At 34.0% G+C, this 23,319-nt stretch overlaps 1 protein-coding gene across 7 annotated transcripts in view; it reads left to right on the top strand.

Moving 5' to 3' along the window:
* Positions 1-23,319, top strand: part of SENP6 (SUMO specific peptidase 6) — a 113,570-nt gene that overhangs the window by 51,555 nt on the left and 38,696 nt on the right. For 4 of the 7 annotated variants that reach the window (XM_032339248.1, XM_032339247.1, XM_032339246.1 and 1 more), the window contains 4 exons: positions 8,283-8,428; positions 13,551-13,938; positions 19,280-19,512; positions 22,398-22,568. In XM_032339248.1, the coding sequence (XP_032195139.1) occupies positions 8,283-8,428; positions 13,551-13,938; positions 19,280-19,512; positions 22,398-22,568 (938 nt within the window). The remainder of the gene's footprint in view (positions 1-8,282; positions 8,429-13,550; positions 13,939-19,279; positions 19,513-22,397; positions 22,569-23,319) is intronic. The other 3 variants (XM_032339250.1, XM_032339249.1, XM_032339252.1) reach the window with 2 other exon arrangements.

The following is a 23,319-nucleotide window of genomic DNA, read 5'->3' as shown; positions in this document are numbered from 1 at the left end:
AAAAGAAAAAAAGATAATGGAATATCGGGGTACCTGGGTGGCTCAGTGGGTTGCGTGTCTGCCTTTGGCTCAGGTTATGGTCTCAGGGTCCTGGGATTGAGTCCCACCATCGAGCTCTCTGCTCATCGGGGAGACTGCTTCCCCTCTCTCCCTGCCTGCCTCTCTGCCTCCTTGTGATCTCTCTCTGTCAAGTAAGTAAATAAAATCTTTAAAATAAAATTTAAAAAAGATATTAGATATCAGAGGAAAACCAGCATTGGAAACAAAATCAAAAGAAGTTTAAGAATCAAATGGATGAGTTTACTTTAGGGGGACTTGTTTACAAGTTAATGTATCCAAGTCTCTGTAATTATTTTTTAATGAATAGTGACCATTGTATTTACATACCATAATGTAGGTTGTTTTCAATGGTTTGATAGTATATATTATGAATAATAATCTAGGATATATATCTTGTGTATTGGATCTATTATTTCCTTAGATTAAATCCCTAGTAATAAAGTTATAGGGACATAATTTATAAGATTTATGATACGTTACTGCCTGATGGCCTTTTTTAAAAGGGTGTGTCAGCTTCCAACAAACAGCATTTGAGTATGTCTGTTTTTTCATTCTCTTCCAGCAGCATTAGCTATTATCATTTAGGCATTGCTAGTCTGATAGGGAAATAGTATTTGTTTTTCCACATTTCCTTCATTATTGGTGAGGCATTACAATGGCCATTTGAATTTCTTCTTTTTTTCATGTCTGTCTGTTGTGGCTTTGCCTGTTTATCACTTATTTAGCATAGCCACAAGTGATTTTTTTCTTTAAGGAGGCTGTAACGAGAACATAATACATGACTAGTTTTATTTTACATTGAAAATCAATCATGGTGGCTGCTATTTGATGGAGAAAACTAACTGTTCTGGTTTGTCTTTATCTTTTGAAAGACTGTAAAAATAATTTAAAAGCAAATATGTAGGAGCACCTGGGTGGCTCATTCAGTTAAGCGTCATGATCCCAGGGTCCTGGGATTGAGCTCCACATTGGGCTCCTTGCTCAATGGGAAGCCTGTTTCTCCCTCTGCCTTTTGCTCCCTTTGCTTGTGCTCTGTCTCTCTCTCTTTCTGTCAAATAAATAAATAAAATCTTTTTTAAAAATCAGCAAATGTATAACGAGAATAAAGATAGTTGTTTTGTATTCTGTTACTATCCTTGAGGTTTATATTTTCCAGTGTATTAGTAATATCACAATTAATTGTCAAACAAGAAAGTTAAGGACCTTCCTTGCCCCACTCTACCTCCAGCTTCTATTATTAAAATTTTCAAACATCAGAAAAGTTGAAAGACTTTTATGGTAAATACACATGTTTCTACCACATAGATTCTACAATTAACACTTTTTTATGGTTGCCTTATTACATTTATTTGTATATGAATTTATCTTTTTATGCATTTTAGAGTAAACTGCAGTTGAGTAAATTGCAGACACCAGTACACTTTACTTCTAAACACTTCAGGTATATCATTATTTACAGTTCAAGATTTGTTCATAGTTTTCTTCTTTGAAATAAAAATTTTATATACAGTGAAATGCACAGATCTTAAGTATACAGTTTAATAAATTTTAACAAGTACACAAACCTTTCTAACTCAAATTCCTGTAAGTACATAATAAGATAGTATCATCACCTCAGAAAGTTCTTTCATCTTCCTTCCCAGTTAGTCTTCATTCCTGCCCTGTCAAAGGTAGTCATTGTTCTGATTTTTCCCTGCATAGACTAATTTTTACCTGTTCTAGAACTTCATATAAGTGGAATAATACATTATGAACTCTTTTATGTAAGACTTTTTTCATTCAGGATAGTTTTGGAGGGATTGAACTGTGTTGTTGCATGCATTTGTAGTTTGTTCGTTTTTAGTATTCCATTATACAAATGTACCAATTTGTTTATTCATTCTCCTGATATTAGACCCCTGGGTTGTTTCCAGTTTTTGACTATTATGAATAAAGCTGACATGAACATTTCTTTTTATGAAGGACCTTTTTTAAAATTAGATTAAAAATTTATTCTCTGTATTCAACCCATTAATTACTTGTACTTATGCCATAATAGCTCGCATATGCTCACCTTTTTTGCTTAGCTGGAGATAGTATGGTATATTAAAAAGATGTTGAGGGACAGCTGGGTGGCTCATTCAGTTAGGCATCTGACTTCAGCTCACGTCATTATCTCAGGGTCCTGGGATCAAGCCTGTTTTGGGCTCCCTGCTCAGTGGAGAGTCTGCTTCTCCCTTCCCCACTGTCCTCCCTGCCAGCAGGCTCATTCTGTCTCTGTCTCTCTCTCTCAAATAAATAAAATATTTTAAAAAATAAAAAATAAGTAAAAAGATGTTGGCTAGAAAGTCCAACAAGAAATGTCCTAATCTTGGTGTTCTTGTGGTCTTGGGTGAACATTCTGTTTTCTTCTTATCCCTCTTTAATACTCATTGTATGGAAACTGCTTTTTATGTCTAAGTCTAACAAAGTAATTTAATCTTCATAGGAGTGATAACTAAAACTTGGCTGCTCTGGACTAGAGTAGCTTCTCTGTAACCTCAGATATTAGAGAAGCTTTTAGTTTCTCTTCATTGTCTGGAGGCTAAGTCTATGTTTCTAGATGTGCGAATGAATCAGTATTTCTGTGTGGCGAAGTTAACGCATTTTCAGAGATTACATAATAACAGCATTCTTTTCACCCATGTAATTTCATCCTTTTTTTTTTTTTTTTTTAAGATTTTATTTATTTGACAGACAGAGATCACAAGTAGGCAGAAAGGCAGGCGGGGGGGGGGGCGGGGGGCGGGAAGCAGGCTTCCTGCCGAGCAGAGAGCCCAATGCGGGGCTCCATCCCAGGACCCTGAGATCATGACCTGGGCTGAAGGCAGAGGCTTTAACCCACTGAGCCACCCAGGCGCCCCTAATTTTATCTTTTTAAAGTGTGTCATATGGTTTTGTCTTTTGTAATGTGATTCATTAATCCAGTAAACATTTTTCGAGCCATTATTAGCTTGTGCAGTTTCTAGACACTGGGAAAATACATGGCTAAAACATGACTTCTGCTCTTTCAGAGCTGACTGTATAATGGGGTGAAACAGATCAGTACAAATAATAACAGTAAATAAAATGAGGTGCTAATAGAAGTACAGATAAAATACTGTGGAAGCTCCAAACACTGCTTATGCATGCTTAGCGTGAGGCAGACATAGCTTAACAAAGAATAGTTTGAATTTACTTAGATAAATAGGGAGGGCTTTACTTGTGGAGACAATAGCAATATATGTAAGAGGATGAAAGGAAAAACACTGGAAAAATACATCCCTTTGAAGTACAGTTTGTTTGGAAGACTGGAACATCAGCACAAACATGCTGTGTGAAGAGCTTTGGTTCTGAATTTTTTCCCTAGTTACTAGATTCATTGAGCTATTTTAAACATTAGAATGATAGTCATATTTTTTTTTTAGATCACTTTGGCAGTAGTGGGAAAGGATTTAAACCAAGCTCATTTGGAGGGAGGAAAATCAATTTGGCAAGAGCTAAGTATCTGAAATGTAGTGGCAGTGATGTTCGAGAGGAAGAAAGAATTTAAGAGCTGTTAGTAGAATTCCTTGAATGTGAGGAAGGAGGCACAAGGAGAAGTCAACTGTTACTTAGATTTCAGCTTTGATGTCCAGGAAAGTAAAGGTGTTTGAACAGCCAAAGGCTGAGAAAGTACAATGCACTTAGTGCAACTCTATGTGATTATAATAACAAGAATAATGATATAGTCTTCTTAACACAGTATTGTATATCAAACTCAAATATTACATAATGTTGATTTCTATGTGCAGGTAATCTTATTTAAAAAAAATTAAAAGATAGGATATTGAAGATAGGAATATGGAAATATTTAACAAATTTGGGATTATGCAGGTAGAACATTTTGATTTGTAGATTCATTAACATGTTTTAGGAACATACATTATCTTCTTGCATACTTAAATCTTTACTGATAAAATCAGATTGTAATAAATACTGTCCCGTTTTTGTTGCTCACTTAAAAATTCTAATTATATCCCTAATGAAAATTAAATTTACATTGAAAAGTAATGAGGAAAATCCTTTTGTATTTCTTGAACATAAAAAACCATTAGTTTAGTTTCCTTCATCTAAACAGTTGTAGCCAGTGTTTGAATTAAAATTTTTTCTCATTACTAATTATTATTATTTTTTATTTTAGGGAAGGATAGGCAAAGGGAGAGTTTGTCACAGGGCTCAATTTCACGATCCTGAGATCATGACCTGAGCCAAAACTAATAAGAGTTGGATGCTTATCCTACAGAGCCATTCACATACCCCTTTCATTACTAATCTAAGAAGAATAACTAACTTACAAAAAATTGTGTGTGTGTGTGTGTGTGTGTGTGTGTGTGTGTGTGAGAGAGAGAGAGAGAGAGACAGAGAGACAGAGAGAGATTGATTCCGTTGATTGATTCAGTGTGAAAAGTACTTCTTTTTTTTTTTTTTTTAAAGATTTTATTTATTCATTTGACACAGAGAGATCACAAGTAGGCAGAGAGGCAGGCAGAGAGAGAGAGAGGAGGAAGCAGGCTCCCCGCGGAGCAGAGAACCCGATGCGGGACTCGATCCCAGGACCCTGAGATCATGACCTGAGCCGAAGGCAGCAGCTTAACCCACGGAGCCACCCAGGCGCCCGTGAAAAGTACTTCTACTGCCTTAGTAACAGAATAGCCTGAGGAGAATATTGGTACTCTTGACAAAAGTGGTCTAGTGTGTGAGGAGATCTGGTGAGAAATGAAAAGTAGAGTAGAGCTACCAGAACAGGGTTGCAACGTAAAGTTCTGGTTATTCTTTTATTAATAGTATTTTTACTGAAGTATGGTTGACATAAAATATCACAATAGTTTCAGGTGTACAACGTAGTGATTTCGACAACTCTGTAAATTATGCTGTGCTCACCGCAAGTGTATCTACCATCTGTCCACCATACAACACAATTAAAGTTACATTGACTGTTTCTTATGCTTTGCCTTTTATCCTTGTGATTTATTCATTCCATAACTGGAAGCCTGTATCCCTAGTTCTTTTGACTCATTTTGCCCTCCCTTGCCCCTCTTGGCCACCATCAGTTTATGAGTCTGTTTCTGCTGTTTGTTTGTTTGTTTGATTTTTTTTTTAGATTCCACACGTAAGTGAAATTATGAAGTCTTTCTGTTTGATTTATTTTGCTTAGCACTATATCCTCTAGGTCTGTATTGTCACTGAATGGCAAAATTTCCTTTTTGTGTGTGTGTATGTGTGTTTTTGTAAACATAGTAGTGGATAAATCATTTCAAATTCAATTTTAAAAATAATTCTTTGGGTAAATACCCAGTAGTGGAATTACTGGGTCTTGTGGTATTTCTTCTTTTTAATTTTTTGAGGAACCTCCATACTGTTTTTCATAGGGGCTATACCAGTTTATATTCCCATTCATAGGGAGCAAGGATTCCCTTTCCTCCACATCTTCATCAACACTTCCTATTTCTTGTCTTTTTGATTAGCCATTCTAACTGGCATGTGAGGTGCTATCTCATCATGGTTTTGATTTGCATTTTCCTGATTATTAGTAATGTTGATTCATCTTCTCATGTGTTTGTCTTTGGAAAAATGTCTTTTCAGATCCTCTGCTAATTTTTTATCTGGATTATTTGTCTTTTTGATTTTGAGTTGTATGAGTTCTTTATATGTTTTGGATATTAATCCCCTATCAAATAATATTATTACAGATATCTTCTTCTATTCATTTTCTATCTTCTTCTATTCTTTTTTCTATTCATTTTCTTGATGGTTTCATTTGCTGTGCACAAGCTTTTATAGTCCTGGGGTACCTGGGTGGCTCAGTGGGTTAAGAGTTTGCCTTCAGCTCAGGTCTTGATTCCATGGTCCTGGGATCAAGCCCTGCATTGGGCTCCCTGCTCAATGAGGAACCTGCTTCTCCCATTCCTTCTGCCCCTCCCTGTTTGCACTCACTCTCACACATTTTCTCTCTCTCTCTCTCTCTCTCTGTCTCTCAATAAATAATAAAAATAAATCTTAAAAAAAAAGAAGTCCCCTTAATGTTTCTTGTAAGGTAGTTCAGTGATGTTGAACTTCTTTAACTTGTGTTTGTCTTGGAAACTCTTTAGCTTTCCTTTAATTCTGAACGTGTAGCTTACCTAGTAAAGTATTCTTGGTTGTGGGTTTTTCCCTTTCATCACTTCGAATATAATCGTACTACTCCCTTCTGGTCAGCAAAGTTTCTGCTGAAAAATCAGCTGGTAGCCTTAATGTGGTTTCCCTCTTACGTAACTATTTGTTTTTTCTCCTGCTGTTTTTAAGATTTTCACTTTATCTTTAATCTTTGAGATCTTATTATCTGTTTTGGTATGGACCTCTCTGGCTTCAACTTGTTTGGGGTTCTCTCTCTCTCTCTGCTTCTTTACCTGGATATCTGTTTCCTTCCCTAAGTTAGGGAGGTTTTCAGTCATTATTTCTTTAATTAAATTATCTGCCCCTTTTTCTTCCTTCCTTGGGACCCCTATAATATGAATGTTAATTATACTTGATGTTAATATACTTGATGTTGTCCCAGGGATTTCTTAACCTGTCCTTTTTTGTTTGTTTGTTTTACTGTTCAGCTTGGGTAGTTTGCATTATCATATCTTCCAGATTGTTCATCCATTCTCCTGCATTCTCTAATCTGATGTTGATTCCCTCTAATGTATTTTTAATTTCGACTCTTGTATTCTTCAGCTCTGATTGGCTCTTTTTAAATTTTTTATCTCTATGTCAGAGTTGTTGTTTGGTTCATCTGCTCTTCTTTCATGTCCAGTGAGCCTCTTTATGACCACTACTTTGAATTCTTCATTGGGCAAATTATGTATCTCCATTTCATTTAGTTCTTTTTCTGAGGTTTTGTCTTACTTCTTTTGTTTGGAACATATCTCACTGTGTTCTCATTTTTCTGACTCTCTGTTTGTTTCTTTGTATTGGGTAGGTCACCTACTTCTCTGATCTTGAAAGCAGTGGTATTATATAGAAGGCATCCTATGAGGTTGGGTAGCACATTAACCCCAGTCACTAGAAACGGGTCCTCCAGGGGTATCCCCTGTATAGGTTGTGTGTACACCTTCCTGTTGTGACAAAGCCATGACTTTTGTGGGTATACTGGTGAGCAGGGCTGGCTGAGAGGTCTGGCTGTGGCTGTGGTGGCCTTGCTGATGGGTAGGGTTAGCTCTTGGCACACCTGGCTGAGAGGTACAGCTGCAACTGCTGTGAGTCTGCTTGTAGGAGAGGCACTGTCCCTGACAGTGCTCACTGGGGTTGCTCACTGGGTGGGGTGTTGTGGCAGGTGCTTTGGAGGCACACATGGGGTTTGGCTGCTTGAGTCAGGGTGGATCCACAGGCAAATGCTGGGGAGGAGTAAGCAGTGCACTATAGTAAGATAGATAGTATTATAACTGGCACCTCCAAGTGTCTGGTCAAGCTAGACTGAAGCACAAGAAAAATGGTGTTTTCCAGTATTTTTATTTTTGGAGAAACCTCCTATATATCCCTGTTCCTTCCATACCTGCCCTGAACTTTGTCAGTGAATCTCTTTCATGTATAACCCAGGTACTTTTCAAAGTGCTAAGTGATATAATGCACTAGCTCTTTAAGAGCAGAGTCTTTTTTACTTACAGTCCACCAGTTTTCACAGAGTTAAGGCCTACTGATTTTCGAAGTTCTTGGAGTTAATCCTTGCTGATTTTCAAAGCTAGGTGTTATGGTGGCTTGTCTTCTTGGTTGGATTCCCAGAGTTAGGGTGCCTAACTTGATCCCCTCACTCCTCAATGAGAACTAATATCCCACCCACTTTGGGGTTGCCTGTGGGGGATTTTGTTCCAGACTGCACTGTTGGCCCTCATACCCTTCCTTTTCAATGTGCCTTTTCCTTTATTTTTTTTTTTAAACTGTGGAAGATCTGTTCTGGTAATCTTAAAGTCGTTTTCAGAGTGAGTTGTATTGTATGTAGTTGTTGTCTTGGTGCCTGAGGGAAGAAGTGAGTTCCAGAGCCTCTAACTCAGCCATCTCTCCTTGTTTCCTAGTTTTGGTTATTCTTCATTATATACATTGTGAAATATTATTTTAACCAAAACGTAAGAATTTTATAATATAAATTAGCATTGTTTATAAGCAAAGATCATGAGGAATTTATTAAATTTGATTTCAGTACTTTTGTTTTTTCCTCCTTCCTTTAGATCGTGTAATGAAGAAAGCTGAAGAGTCTGAATCACACCTGGAGTCTGAAATTAAAAGGAAGGTGCCACAGAAACGTCACAGTAGCACATATCAGTCTCCACCTGCTCTGTCTCCTGCTTCAAAAAAATGTTTAACTGATTTAGAGGTGGGTGGAGAAATTACTCTTGTTAATCATTTGATATTTTTATCAATATTACTTTTAGTACTTACTAAATTATAGGTGATCTTTTCTTAAAAGGACTAGAGAAGACCTAGAAAAGTTATTTAAGCAAACTTTTCTGCCTTCGTTATGTCATTTTTTTTCACTATCCAAAATGTAGAATACCTGTCTTCTGAAAACAATTGATCATTGCCTTCCTGCAACATACTTCAAATAATAGCTCTCAACCAGAAATATTTGGAAATAATTTAAAATTTACAAAAAATTGAAGAAATAACAAAAAGACTGTCCATATACTCTTCTATTAGATTCTCCAGTTTTCCACATCTGATATATTGCTTTCCCTGCCTTCCTTCCCCCTTACCTCTGTCGTGTGGTGTGGTGTGGTGTGGTGTGGTGTGGTGTGGTGTGGGGGTGTGTGTGTGTGTGTGTGTGTGTGTGTGTGTGTGTGTGTATGTATGTTTCTGCTCCATTTGGGTATAAGTAACAGACATGATACCCATTTAACACTTAATACTTTAGTGCATGTTTCCTTAAAAAAGGCAGGGGGTAGAGAGGAGGCATTTTCTTACCTAATCATAGTGCAACTGTCAAAATTTTTAGGTTAACATAGATCCAAAATTACTGTCTTATCCACAAACCCCATTCAAATTTCACCTAATTAATGTCCTTTTTCACAACAGGATCCGGTTCAGGATTGTGTTATATTTAATTGTATGATCTTTAGTCTTCCTTAATCTGGAAATAATTCCTTAGTCTTTCCATGTATTTCATCACCTTGATATTATGGAAAGTATGATGTTTCTTCATGATTTCTTCATCCATTTTTCAGGAATTCTCTGAAGTGATTCTGTAATCTTACCATTACATCGTATCAGAATGCATACAATGTTGATTTTTCACATTTATAACTTTTATCTTAAGATGTACTTTCCTAGATTTGTCCACTGTAAAGTTAATTAGTGGGTATTTCTTATTTATTAATAAGGTGAATTAGTGTAAGATAAGATATTCTACCAGTAGCTCATGAATTAAGGATGAGCTACTATAAGGTAGAGGGTTTTCTTATTTTATCTTTACTTAATGTATTCCTTTATATCAGCACAGATGTATAGATTCCTTTTTTTTTTTTTAATTGAAGTGTAGTTGACACAACATGGATTCTTACTCAAAAAAGTTACATTCTGTCTCTGTTATTATTTTGATGCTTAAATTGTTACAGTCTTGTCCCCTGGGAAGTTATTTAAGCTGTCTCCTTTTTCTTTTTGACACATCCACATCATTCTTTGAGTACTGCCCTTAATTTTTGATGTAACCAGATGGTCTAGACTTCTTTGTATTTTCTTTGTCTCAGTTTTATAGTCATTCATTTCTCCAAGGACCCATTGTTCCTATTAGGTTATGCTCATTGCTACTTGGTATCAGGTTTATAGGCCCTCTCAGTGGACAGAACTAGTAAGTATATGTGTGTTTATATGTTAGTATTTAGTACATGTTAAAATCCATGAATTTATCTGGAGCTGCCTTGAGATTGAGTTGGGGCGGGGGAGCCCTCCCTGCCAAAATAATAAAATAAAATTCATGAATTCATACTGATAATTCCTATTCTAGTCTAAAATCACAGTGTTTATCTTAGTCTTTACCACTTTTCATGTTTGTAACTTCCTTCTCTGAGAAACCTGACTTCCATCATGTCTAGTGTATTTACTTATTGATTTTAGTTGCTTTTTATTGGATTATTTTCCTGACATACCAGCCTAAGCTAGGCTTAGGCCGTACTGGCATTTCCGCACTATCTTGCCCACTGCTTGATTCAGGTGAAGAAGAAAGAGAAAAGACAAAAGCTTTTCCCCAAGACACATCATCCTCTCCTAGGGATGCAAGCAGAAAACCTCAGAATATTTTTAACATCCAAAATAAATCTTCCTTTTACTTTTCACTTGCATGCCAGTTGTTCTTATTCTGTTCTTAGTGAACATAAAGAATTGATTCTAGCCACCCTCTATGTAATTTTTAATTCTTAGACAAGATTAGTGGGTTTTTTTTCTCCACATGTAGTCTATGAAATGCTATGCTTTGTGCTGCTTAAGGAAACACAGTCTTTGATATTTGATGAGATTTTGCATATTAAGACTCTGCTAAAAATGATGTCTCAGTGGTTTTCAATAGAGACAGGCTCATTCTTACTAAGTGTAATTGGTTATTATTTATGTATAAAGCCTAGCAGATAATATGTATTAGTGATTTGGGTTTACTTTAGTTTGTAAAAGTCTACCTACCAACAGGGGGAAAATGAGTCTTTAATTAGTCTTTATTTTCCAAAAGAAATTATATCTAACATGAAATTGTTATGGAAAAATACAACTTTACACACACTTCACTAAAAGTAATTGTGCAGTATTGAGATTCTGGTTTTGAGATCACTACATTGATAAAATTCTGAAACTCTAGTTTTTATCATGGAAAATTTAACATATATCTGGTTCAGTTAACCTGCATTTTGTTTTTAATTGTTGAAAGTAGTTCCAAGGTATGTGTTTCTTAGCTGATGGAAGGCATATGATAGTAGCTCACAGTGTATTTCATTATGTATTTTAATATCAGAAACTTTAATAGTATGTGCTTTTTCTATTTAATAATGTGGAATTATTACCTTTTCATGAGGTCTGTTCTTAGAAATATGTCCTATTAATCTATCCTATTAATGTCCTTTTCACAGACAGTGAATAATAGGAGTCAGTCAATACCCAACTTGATCATTTTCATTATGAAAATAATAGAGTTTAGATTTTTTCTTAGAAAATTAGGTATTTTAGTGCAGGGTGGTATATAAATGGAGGCTACTCCTTTATTTATGAGTTTGCCTTTTAGGTGCAGTGGAACATGGCCAACCGTTTGCAGTTCATCAGTGAATAATTGCATTATTTCATTAATATACAGTTGACCCTTCAGCAACACAGGAGTTAGAAGTACTGATCCCCTGAACAGTTAAAAATATTCATACAACTTTCAACTCCCCCAAAACTTTATTAATAATCTACTGTTGACTGGAAGCCTTATCACCAACAAAGGCAACTAACACATATTTTGCATGTTATATTATATACTGTACTCTTACTGTAAAGTAACTTAGAGAAAAGAACATGTTAAAATCATAAGAAAGAGAAAATGCGTTTATAGTACTGTATTTATTTAAAAAAATCATCATGTAAGTAGACCTGTGCAGTTCAAACCTGTGTTGTTTAAGGTTTAACTGTACTATTAATTTTTTGCCTTATGATGATGGGCTAAAATTTCGGAGTTAGATAATCTGTCCCATATTTGTGCCTAACCGGTTGTTTGCATACTTTGCCTGCTAACTATGTGTCCTAAATACACGGTACCCTATCAGAAGTCCTATGAGAAAAATAAATTCCTTAGACCTAGACTCTACCAGTAGTATAACTGAATTCTGCTGTGTACTGGTAGAGAAAGAATGTTTTCTTTTTCTTTTTCTTTTTCTTTTTCACCTTTGCTAAGATAGTGAGCTGATGTTCTACTAAGTTCAACTTTGCCTTGGTTGAAGCTTGGTTTCATTCTTTGTTGTTATCTGGGGTAGATTCTTGAATAGGTAGCATGATATAATAGAACGGCTTTGTTGTGGGTCATGTAGGACAAGGTAAATAATTTTTGTCAGTTTTCCCATCTTTAAAACAAGGAGATAAGATAGTATGCTGGGTTTTAGACTTTTTTCTACATATTTTTTAGTTAAAAATTTACATAGAATAAAATGTGTAGAACTTAAGCATTTAGCTCAATGAATTTTGAAATTTATGTTTACACAAGTGATCATATATAACTACCATTTAAGGTCAATGCTGCAACTGCTTGATGATTTCTGTCACCTAAAAGACTTTATTAAACAACTGTGTATTCTCTTATGTATTTTTAAGTTGACATTCAGCATTTTTTGTTTCAAGTATAAATGGTTACATTGGATGTAATAGTTGACACAATGAAAGGAGTAACATTTTAAAATAGAGTAGTTAACTCACTTCCTATATGGATCTGGTAGCATCCAAATACTATAGCACTTAATAATTACAGTCTCTATCATCTCACTGCTAGAAGTATTTATCCACTTATTTCCTATGATATAAGGCTTGAAGTGTTTAAAAAAATTTCTTTTTGATTGAGTTATTTTGATTATTAATAGTAGACTTTGATTAAAACTATGTTATAGTTTGATAAGTACCTATTTGACATAAAAAGTAAAATTATTAGAAATGCATGTCTTAATTACAGACAGTGACTGTTTTTCTCAATTCCTATGTCCTTGAATAAAGATTATGTTGCATATTCAGACAGGATTCAACATCTCTTCGTGTTTTTCCTTCTTATAGTCTTATGTGCTAAAGAACCTTTTTCATGTAAATAAGTACATGAGTCAGAAAAGAATCCTTGAACTCCTAAATTATATGCCCCAAATCACAGGAAGCTCTACCATCAAAAATATTTTTAATAATCTCACAATTGTAACCTAGATTTAGGCCATCCTTAAAATATTTTTGAAGCACTGTCTTAAAAAATCAGTTGTCTTGTAAAAGTTTTTGTTAAACAGTATTTAGAACTGATTTTATCCAACATTTAAAATTGTCCTTTTGTTTGGTTTCGTGGTTTTTATACTCCAGAGCAGTATGCCATTATAGTATTTCAAATGGAAGTTGGGCTTTTTTTAAAACTATGAGAACAGTTCTGGCAGGAGATAATTTTCCATCAGAGGCATAGTCAAGTCAGATTTTGGAATGATATGTGGAAATTGAGGATTTAGATATTTAAGATTATTTATGCTGTGTATAACATAGAAAATCCTTATGTAGCCATTAAGAAGTATGCATGGCCCATTGTGAAGACTGTTGGACTAGATGGTCCCAAAAATTCCTTCCAGCATCCTGATGATAAATCCCAAGTAACATGATGTATTTCATATTTAGCATTTTGTGGTAGCCTTGGTGATAATGATGGGGAGTAAGAGACTTAATTTTGAGATCTTACTTTTTATTCCATGATGTTGAAATAAAATGCCAAAGTCTTTTTTTTTTTTTTTTTTATTCTTTTGGAACTTAAGGTTTCTAAACAGTGTGGATATTGTCCAAAATGTGGAAAAGAAAAGGAAAATCAGACCAAATGCCAAAGTTGTGGTATTCTTTTTCCTAAGGATTTGCAAAGAAATTGCAGACAAGCTATAACTTTGAGTGAATCTTCTGGACCATTATTAAGAACATCAATTCATCAGAATTCTGGAGGACAGAAGTCACAAAACACAGCATTATCATCCAAGAAGTTTTATGGCAACAGTGTGGGAAAGATTCCAGTTGATATTATTGTGAATTGTGATGATAGTAGACAGAATTATTTACAGACTAATGGGAAAGTCATTTTATCTAGGGCAAAAGTAGCCAAAATCACAAACCTGAAAGAAAGGAAAACAAGCCTGTCAGACCTAAATGATCCAAGTAAGTATTTTACTCCCTTTAGTCATACTTATATCAATCCAGTATTTTTTACATATATTTTTAATGTGACCATGAGCATATTTGAGAAGCGTAGTTTTAATAGGTATCTCTTGTGTCAGTTAGTAACATGTTTTTTGGGTAGATGATTAAAACTGTCCATGTAGTTGGAAAATAACTGACTTTGTTCTCATCCTGTCCATCTTAAATAGTTAAAAAAAGAAAAGCACAGACCTTGGCCCCAATTAATCATAGGTCAAATGCCAAATTATGCCCAACTTTCTAACTTTGGTTTGGTTAATTTAATCTCTCTGATTTGTAAATGGATTATTTTCTGCCTGACAGTGTTTTTGAGGAAGTAAATAAAATTTAAACTGCCTAGCATAGCCCAGTAAATAAAATATTTGATACATGGAAAGGACTCAGTGAAAACTAGTTCCCTTTTACTCTTTTATTTTTACTCTTCCCCTAAATCTTTTTCCTGCCTTTAGACAAAGGTATATATATGTGTGCATATGAAATGCAGTCCTGTTTGTAATAAATAGCCAAAGTCTGGCATCAGAAAGTAGTTGTATAAACTATAGCATACAGAGCTGTAAAAGGAGAGAAAGATCTCACTTAATATTCTGTAGAGTGATTTCTAAGATCTTTAATAACATGAATAAAAGCAAGATACAGATCAGAGTGAGTATGTGCTGCCCTTTGTGAAGGGCAAGAGAATGAATATAAGGATTTTTTTTAATGGAAAGATATGTTAAAAAGTAGTTGGTTAGAACTAATTTTAAAAAGTAGTTGGTTAAAAGGGAGTAAACAATGTAGGAATTAGGGATAGATGTTAGATATTTCCAAACAAACTCTTTTTTTGTAGATTTGACTTTGGAGCCATGTAAATGTTTTATATGATTATAAAACAAAATTAAATTGGAAGTTTAAGAAAAATCAAAACCAAGATGAAACTAATGAACCTATTTATGTATCTAGTTGGTGGCTTGAACACACAGAATTATTTCGAATGAATTTAAATTAATACTGTGGCTATACATTCCTAATGTGATACATTTTAAGGTTAAGTAGAACTGCAAAGAAATCCTAAATGTACTTAGTAATATTGTTAGTAATAATACTGATATCGTTACGTTTAAACACATATATTGATAAAGCAAATAAGCAGTTGTATTATATATATGAAACTAAGATTTTCAGTTTTAAAGAGTTGAAAAGTAAAATCAGAGAAGTAAAAATTATATAATTTTACATTCAAATTGGAGATAATAGTGTGAGATTATTATAATGTATTCTCTTAAATATAATTGAACAATCCTAGTTCCCATATTTGTGTTTTTGAATACCATTTCTCACTAAAAAAAAACTAGAACCTCCAGAGAAATGGCTGACTCCAAGTCCAGAGCAGGAGTCTGTTTAATAGATCTAGATCATCTTCTCACATCAGGAAGCATTGGAAACAGTCAAAAATGACTGGACATGTGAAAAGCACACAGGAGCTAAGAAGAAAGGGCTCCTACTGACCAATAATGGGACTACTTAGGTCACAAAAGGTATCATGACTACTGTCTGTCAAATATGAAATTTGAAAATAAAATGAAAATGAAAATTGGAAATATGTCAAATATATTAAAATTAATTAGCTCATAATGGTGTCCCCTTTGGTCTCCCAAAAGAAGAAAAGCTCTCCCTTGGTTACCTTTGGAGGTTGCTTAGATTCCAAATCATTACTTTAAAAACGGTTAAATAAAAGGGGATAAAATTTTTAAAAAAATTTTAACCTGGGAAATATGTCAAGCTCTATTTTAATTTGATTCAGTGTAAAAACCTTAGCTCATACCAGTATATTAGTAACTCAGAGGTTCCTGGGTTGTTTAGTTGATCAAGTTTCCAAGTCTTGGTTTTGATTCAGGTCATGATCTCAGTCAAGGTCATGAACTTGAACCTGACATCAGGCTCCACGCTCAGAGTCTGCTTGAGATTTTCTCTGTCTCCCCCTGCTCTTCCACTTGTGCTCGCTCGCTCTCAAATAAATAAATAAATCTTAAGGGGAAAAAGAAGAGAACTCCATTAAAAAAATGTCCAACCAACATTCAGTTATGTTGGTGTTGGTATTTGATGAATATTTTATGATGCATTTTAATGTTATACCAGTACAATATTAAATATTGTTAATGTCATTTGAATCTTTTCTAATGATGAGGTTTTTACATTTTAATGATTAGATATGAAGAAAACTCTCACTAGGTAGTTACTGGGTACTGTTACTGAGCCAAATGTTGTATAAGAAACTTACATCCAGTGGAGATTTCTAGGATGAGAGAACTGGAAGTTAGTAAATAAGGCTAAGGTGATAAGAAAAAAACTAAATTTATGTGGTTTTGAGGTCCTCAAGTGGTTTACTATTTAAATCTTAACCTAGGACCATATCAGTCATGAATTAAAACCATAAAGCATAAATTTCTTTCCCTCCCCTCCTCAAAAAAGGGGAAAAAAATGAAGACTAAGTATTTCCCATTAAAACATAGAGAAAAATGTTTTAAGAACATTTTGTATTAACAATAAAAATAACTTTTATTGAATACTATATGCCTTACTTTCTGATAAAGGTATATTCACTAACCAATTTTGGTTTTTATAATCATGTGAGGTAGGCATGAATATATCCCATTTTATAAATGAGGCAGCCTAGGTTTAAGGAGATTAACTTCTTGATATTATATACTTAAGGACTGTTGGAGTTTAGATTTTAATAAAACAAGTTTTTCTGGTTTTAAAGTCTTCTTTCCTTATCTACTTAATCATTCTTAAATTTATATTCCTATTAAAGTAGTTTATTGTAATGAAACTAATATTAGGTCCTGGGTGGTCAAATAAATAAAATATACAGTGTCTCAAGTAGTGCTGATAAGTTTAGTGTAGAAAAGTGAAGCAAGGTCCAAGGAATAGAGAGTGATGATTGTTAGGTGTCAAGATGAGGAAGGGTGCTATTTTAGATAGGTGGTAAAATAGACACCTTTGATAAAGTAACTTTTGAAGAGCCCCCGAATGAAGTAAGGAGAAGGGTGTGGTAAGAATGAAGTAAGAAGGATCTATAGGAACAAGATGGAGTATAAGCACAAAGATCTTGTATTAATTAATGTGTTTGGTTTGCCATTACAGAATACTGTAGACTGAGTAGCTTAAACAACAGATATTTATTTTCTCACGTTTCTGGAGCTGGAAGTCCAAGATCAAGGTGCCATCACTTTGTAGACAGCCACCTCCTCACAGTGTCTTTACATGGCCTTTCTTCTATGCTTGCATGGAGAAATTCTGCATTTCTTCTTACTATAAGGACACCAGTCCTATTAGATTAAGGCTACACTTTTATGACCTCATTTAACATTTATTACCTTCTTACCGGCTATATCTCCAAATACAGTAACAGGGGAGTTAGAGCTTTAACATATGAATTTTGAGGGGACACAACTTGTCCATCATAGATGCTGATGCAGAATCTTATGTATCACATAGAATGTATTCTATATATAGAATGAAATCAGCTATGAGAACAAGATTTTTAAGTATATGGTGTCTTTGCACACTTCCTGTTTGCTTTGGAAGTATGGTGTCATTGAGCACAATCCTCATTTATTTTAAGTTAATAAAACAAGAACTGTGTAGTATAATTCTATCTTCTAAAGCATTGGGCCTTTAAATGGATTTTTTTTTTATAGTGGATATAGAGGTTTTTAGTGTCTCTGAAGCACCATAAAAAAAATATATCAATAGAAGAGTTTGCTTCCCCTTTCATATGTATGTTTCTGTATTTTTTTTGTAAATAAATGATGCAGTTCATGAACTTGTAAGCTTTTTTAAACATGTAAGCTTTTTTAAAAGCTTACATATGTCAGGCACTGTGCTAAAACCTTTTATGTATTAAATCATTTGTTCTTGTGACAATTCTTTGAAATAGGTGCCATATTTGACCCTAATTTTACAGAGAAGAGAAACTGAGCTAAATAGTAAATTAAAAAACCCTGACTTTCAAATATGTATAAATCTGCTTAGACCTAGTAATCTGGCTTGTTAGGTTTTTTGTTAATAGTTCTGAAAAGATCCAGTTTATCATTTGCTTCTGAGACTAGGCAGCAAAATAAAAAAGACAAATGGAGTGATGCTGGGATTATGGTGTTCTGGGGCATGTGTATTATTCAAAAAATATTAACTAAACATTTACATGTGGGATTTTAAAAAAGAAAATTGCTTCTACGAGTTAATGTGTTCTTCAGTATATGATTTTTGAATTCTTTTTCTTCTCCAGGTGGTTTTTAGACTCAGGAAATATAGCAGTAAACAAGGCAGTGATTCTGCTCTCTCAAGTTTATATGTAGTGGAGAGAGAGCAAATAAACATCAACAACAAAAAAAAAAAACAAAAGAAAATGTATAGCATTTGTTGTGAATATGCCAAGTACCTATGCGCTTACTTTAAGTTGGGTAGTCAATCAAAAAGCTATTTGATGACAAAAATGCAAAGTATTAGGGGAATTACAGTCCAGACAAAAAGATGTTGTGAAGTTTGAGGAACAGAATATAAGTGGATGGTGTGCCTGGAGCAGAAAGAGGGGGAAATGGCATAGTGTAGGATAATTGACGTAGGTAATGGCCAGATTATGTACATTTATAAACCGTAATAAGGAGTTAGGATTTGACTCAAGTGCATTGTGGGTGGCTCTTGGGAGTAATATAAAAATGGGTTTGATAAGACCAATAATGAGTAGAGAGTCTACGAGCAAATTCCCTTCTTAATATCTTCTCATGCCCATATTCATTTACTCCACAGAATTTACTGAGCAGTGCACACAGGTCCACATTGTCCCAAGGACCAATTATGATTTTAGTGATTTCCTGTGTGAAATAAAATTATTTAGTCACGTGGAGTTTCAAATACATTTAAATGCATGCCATCTTTTGAACAATTTATATGCAGATTATCTTCATTCTTGAGACTTTCTAGAACTCTGAAATAGATCTATGATAAACATTTAAATTTTGCTGTAACTTGTGTATATTTCCTGTGTGGGTGATGGTAATGGACTACAGAATAATTACATGTTTATATATTCTATTTTAAAAAGCCAGTTTCTTATGCTGTCTTCATTTTTAATTGTCTCCAAATTTAATTTTTCATCAGATAGAATGGATTGTATCTTCATTTGTTTTTATTAATCTCAGTTCTGGAAGAGATCTGGAAGAGATCCAAAGCAAATTTGGTATCTTTCCCGCTTTGGTATAAATATTTACATATTTAACTGACAGAAATGAAATACCTGAAGTATTTAACATTTTCTTTATAGTAATTTTGTCCAGTGATGATGATGATGATGACAATGACAGGACTAACAGAAGAGAAAGCATATCTCCTCAACCTGCTGATTCAGCATGTTCTTCCCCAGCACCATCCACTGGAAAAGTAGAAGCAGCACTAAATGAAAATATCTGTAGAGTAGAGCATGAAATAAGAAGCATTCCAGCAGATTCAGAGTTAAATACAGTTACATTGCCAAGAAAAGCAAGAATGAAAGACCAGGTACTTTTCACATTTATTGACATTTATTCAGATTAAGTCCCCCCTTTGGAATGTAAATACTTTTTTAGAGGGAAATTTAACAATGTCATTAGGAGAAAAAGATAAATTATTCCTTAAGTGGGGCTTAAAATAATTGATTGGAAGATTATTTAAAAGAATATTAAAACATACAAAAATCAATTTAAGTTAAAAGCTTAAAATGTGAAAAATTCAACAAGAAGAAACAATACCAACTTTATAGTGAAATATAAGTATGAAAAAGTATATTTGTATAATCTAGTGGACCAGGGAGAAGTCATTTTTAACTTGGATATATTACACTATGATACTGTTTTGCTGTGTTTTATTTTACATTTTAATACATAAAAATTTCAAAATACTTAGGTGGCAAAAGATAAGAGAAATTATTTCAGTTAATGGATCTAGAAAGGAATGTTTATAATTTGTAATCTAAAGATAGAAAAAGACAAAAGGGGAAGAAAATTCAAATGAACTTAACAGTTTCAAAATTAATACAAAATTGATTAATATGGACTGCTGGCTAGACTCCAAGGGAAAGGGTGCTTTTCTGTTTTGCAGGTGGAAAAGAAAGTTGTTACAGTCTTTTGGGAACGCAGTGATAAGAACATCTATTTAAAATTTTTGAATGTGTAATGAATGACCAAAATATTCATTCCCTAAACTCAATCTCAAAAGAAACTTCTCACTACAGAGAGGGAATATCTAAGACTGTATATGTAAACGTTATTGGCATTGGCAAACAAATGCAAACACAATCTTGTTTATTAATATGGAAATGGCTGAAGAAATTGTGGTCTGTCTGTACTGTAGAGTGTTATGCAGCCATTGGCTAAGAATTAGAGCTGTATAAATGACTTTTAGGATTTCTATGTAGTATTGGTGGGTAGGAATACCAAGTTACAGAAATATATGCATATTTTCTTATTTTTATAAAAAGAACTTTTTTTAAAAAAATACTTTTATGTTAAAAGAAATTACATATGTATATACGTATATCTGGAATTGTTACCAGTATAAAAATATGGAAACATACATTTGGTTGTTAAGATGGAAAACAAAGTATCTATAATGATACAATGATGATAGAAGAATATGAATTGCTGTTTTTAATATAATTTTGGGAATGCTTTTTCAAGCATTTTAGCCAAGCAAAAATAGTAAATGAAGAGATGAATATATTTTATTGAATGGAAAGTACAGAACAGTTTACCAAAACACCAAAACTGAATTTGATAGATGATGAAGTATTGAAAATGAAATTAAAATATGTTTTGTTAACTGTCAGATTGTTGATAATTTTTAAGTATATAATAGTGTTCATTTTAGTTAGTGTTTGAGAAATGGAAAAGTTGAGTGTGTAAATTGGTACAGCTATGTTGGAAGGCAATTTGGCAATACGTACATATACCATGATTCAGCTGCAAAAATGCTTGGAGAATAGTGTGTCATGGGGAAAGGTCAGAGAGAACTCACATGTCCAGTCTTAGGGGGGTTCGATTAAATAAATAATAGATTTCCATATGATGGAATGTGTGGGTGAACAGCTTTCAGACTGGCACACTGAACGATAAGGGATCTTGAATGCTCTTTTAGAGGCTTCTTGGGAGGATATGGACCACTCTCTTCTAGACTCAGTCTCTCCACTTTGGATTCAACTGGAGCAGCTCTTAAATTATGTGTTTATTATTTACCTAAATAACATTTCATTTGGAGAAATAATTCTGAAACTAAAGAAAAAAGCTTTTAAACCTCAGTAGGTTTCTATTAATAATTTGGGAAAATATTCATGATTAATCTGTTAATAAGCCTGAAAAAGCAGTTTGCAGTAGTGTGTGTGTGTGTGTGTGTGTGTGTGTGTGTGTGTGTGTGTGTTTTGTTTTAATATGTGTTTTATGTCATACATCATAGAATGTCTCTAGGGGGACAGTGGGAGAATAATGTCTATCTCTATGCAGGAAATTTTTTTTTTTCTTGCTTTCTATCAAGACCATGTTTTAGTCTTATGATAATAAAATTTTTATCATAATTTCAGTACCATTAAATTATACACTCAAAATAATTTATTATGATTATTTTGCATGTGGAAGTGACTAGAACATAACAGATCAAGTACTTTAACATTTTCAAATATATAAAGAAGAATCCTTTTGTAAATAACCATTCCCCTAAATACCTGTTTTCTAAGAATTGCTGATTTAGGGATGCCTGGATGGCTTATTCACTTAAGGGGCTGCCTTCTCAGCGCTGCATCAGGCTTCCTGCTCAGCGGGGAGTCTGCTTTTCCTTCTCCCTCTGCCCTTGCTCCCACACCCCTGCTCCACTTGTGGTCTCTTTTGCTCTTACCTGTCTCTCAAATAAATAAATAAAATCTTACCAAAAAAATTGCTGATTTAATCCAAACATTATAACCCCGCACTACCACTATTACTAGCCAGCTTTTTATCTAACATTTTACTGTGCATGAACTGTGCTAAGCTGCTTGTATGCATTACCTCATTTGAATAGATGCTCTTAATATTTTACAGTTTAGGAAATCAAACCTTAAGGAGTTACTATTGTTTTAAAAGTCAGATAATTAAAAGATGGTATAGCTGTGATTTGAACCTAGGCAGTTTGATTCCCAAATTACCATTTCTCAGTGCTGTGCTCCTAATGGAATTTCATGTAATGACTAGGTAAGGTATAGCTGAACGAAATAGGAATGATTTCCTTTATATGAAATTAATAAATATTTATTCCCCTGTTGAAGTAAAATCTTTTGATAATTACATTTTTTATGTTGCATCTTCTTTGCATATGTGTACTAAGTTTTGCAGCCTTGTTTTAGTTGCTTAATTAAGTGAAAACGTTTTTTTCTTTTTCAGTTTGGTAATTCTATTGTCAACACACCTCTAAAACGTCGTAAAGTGACGTCTCAAGAAACTTTAGTTGATCCTGTATCTTTAAGCTGCCAAAGTTCCTTTGACAGTGTCATTTTAAACTGTCGAAGTATACGAGTAGGAACACTCTTCCGGCTATTAATAGAGCCTGTAATTGTAAGTACATTCTTAAGCTTTTTACTGTACCAATTATGAGATTCAAAATTCCATAGCTAAGGCTAAATATAATATTTTAAAATTTGTAAATTAAAATCTTTAACTTAATAGGATATTAAAAATTATTTTGTTAAGATTTCAAATTGCTTTAAGAGAATATAGACAAGTATAAACAGCTCCTCACAATAAAAGTCAATGGGTAAAAACTTGTAATGTTCAAGGTAGTACATACTCATCACAGAAAGATAATTATTCTCACTAAGTTAGAAAACCAGTATGTTACTGTTTTAGTCTCATGCCAGCTCACTCCATGAAAAGAGTATTTTTTTTTTTAAGATTTTATTTATTTATTTGTCAGAGAGAGAGAGAGACCCTGAGAGAGGGAACACAAGTAGGGGGAGAGGGGGAGGGAGAAGCAGGCTTCTTGCTGAGCAGGGAGCCCGATGCCATAGCTTGATCCCAGGACCCTGGGATCATGACCTTAGCTAGACAGATGCTTAATGACTGAGCCACCCAAGCGCCCCAAAAAGAGTATTTTAAAGAACAATAATGAGAGAAAGAAGGATCCAAAAGCTTTTGGGGCTGCTGAAAAATGTCTTATAGCATTAAGAGTCTTAGAAGTAGATTATTGGAATACATTGCCACCAGAGAGACATTGTACTTTTGGATTAGTTTGGTGTCCATGAAGCCCAAAGGACTTGTCCTACCTGTTAATTCTGCTGCCACCAGTCTAATTCAAATACATATTTTC

Source organism: Mustela erminea, chromosome 4 (genome assembly GCF_009829155.1).
Source record: "Mustela erminea isolate mMusErm1 chromosome 4, mMusErm1.Pri, whole genome shotgun sequence".
Classification (NCBI taxonomy): Eukaryota; Metazoa; Chordata; class Mammalia; order Carnivora; family Mustelidae; genus Mustela; species Mustela erminea.
The sequence above is the reverse complement of the archived record's forward strand: the minus strand, read 5'-3'. Positions and strand labels throughout refer to the sequence as shown.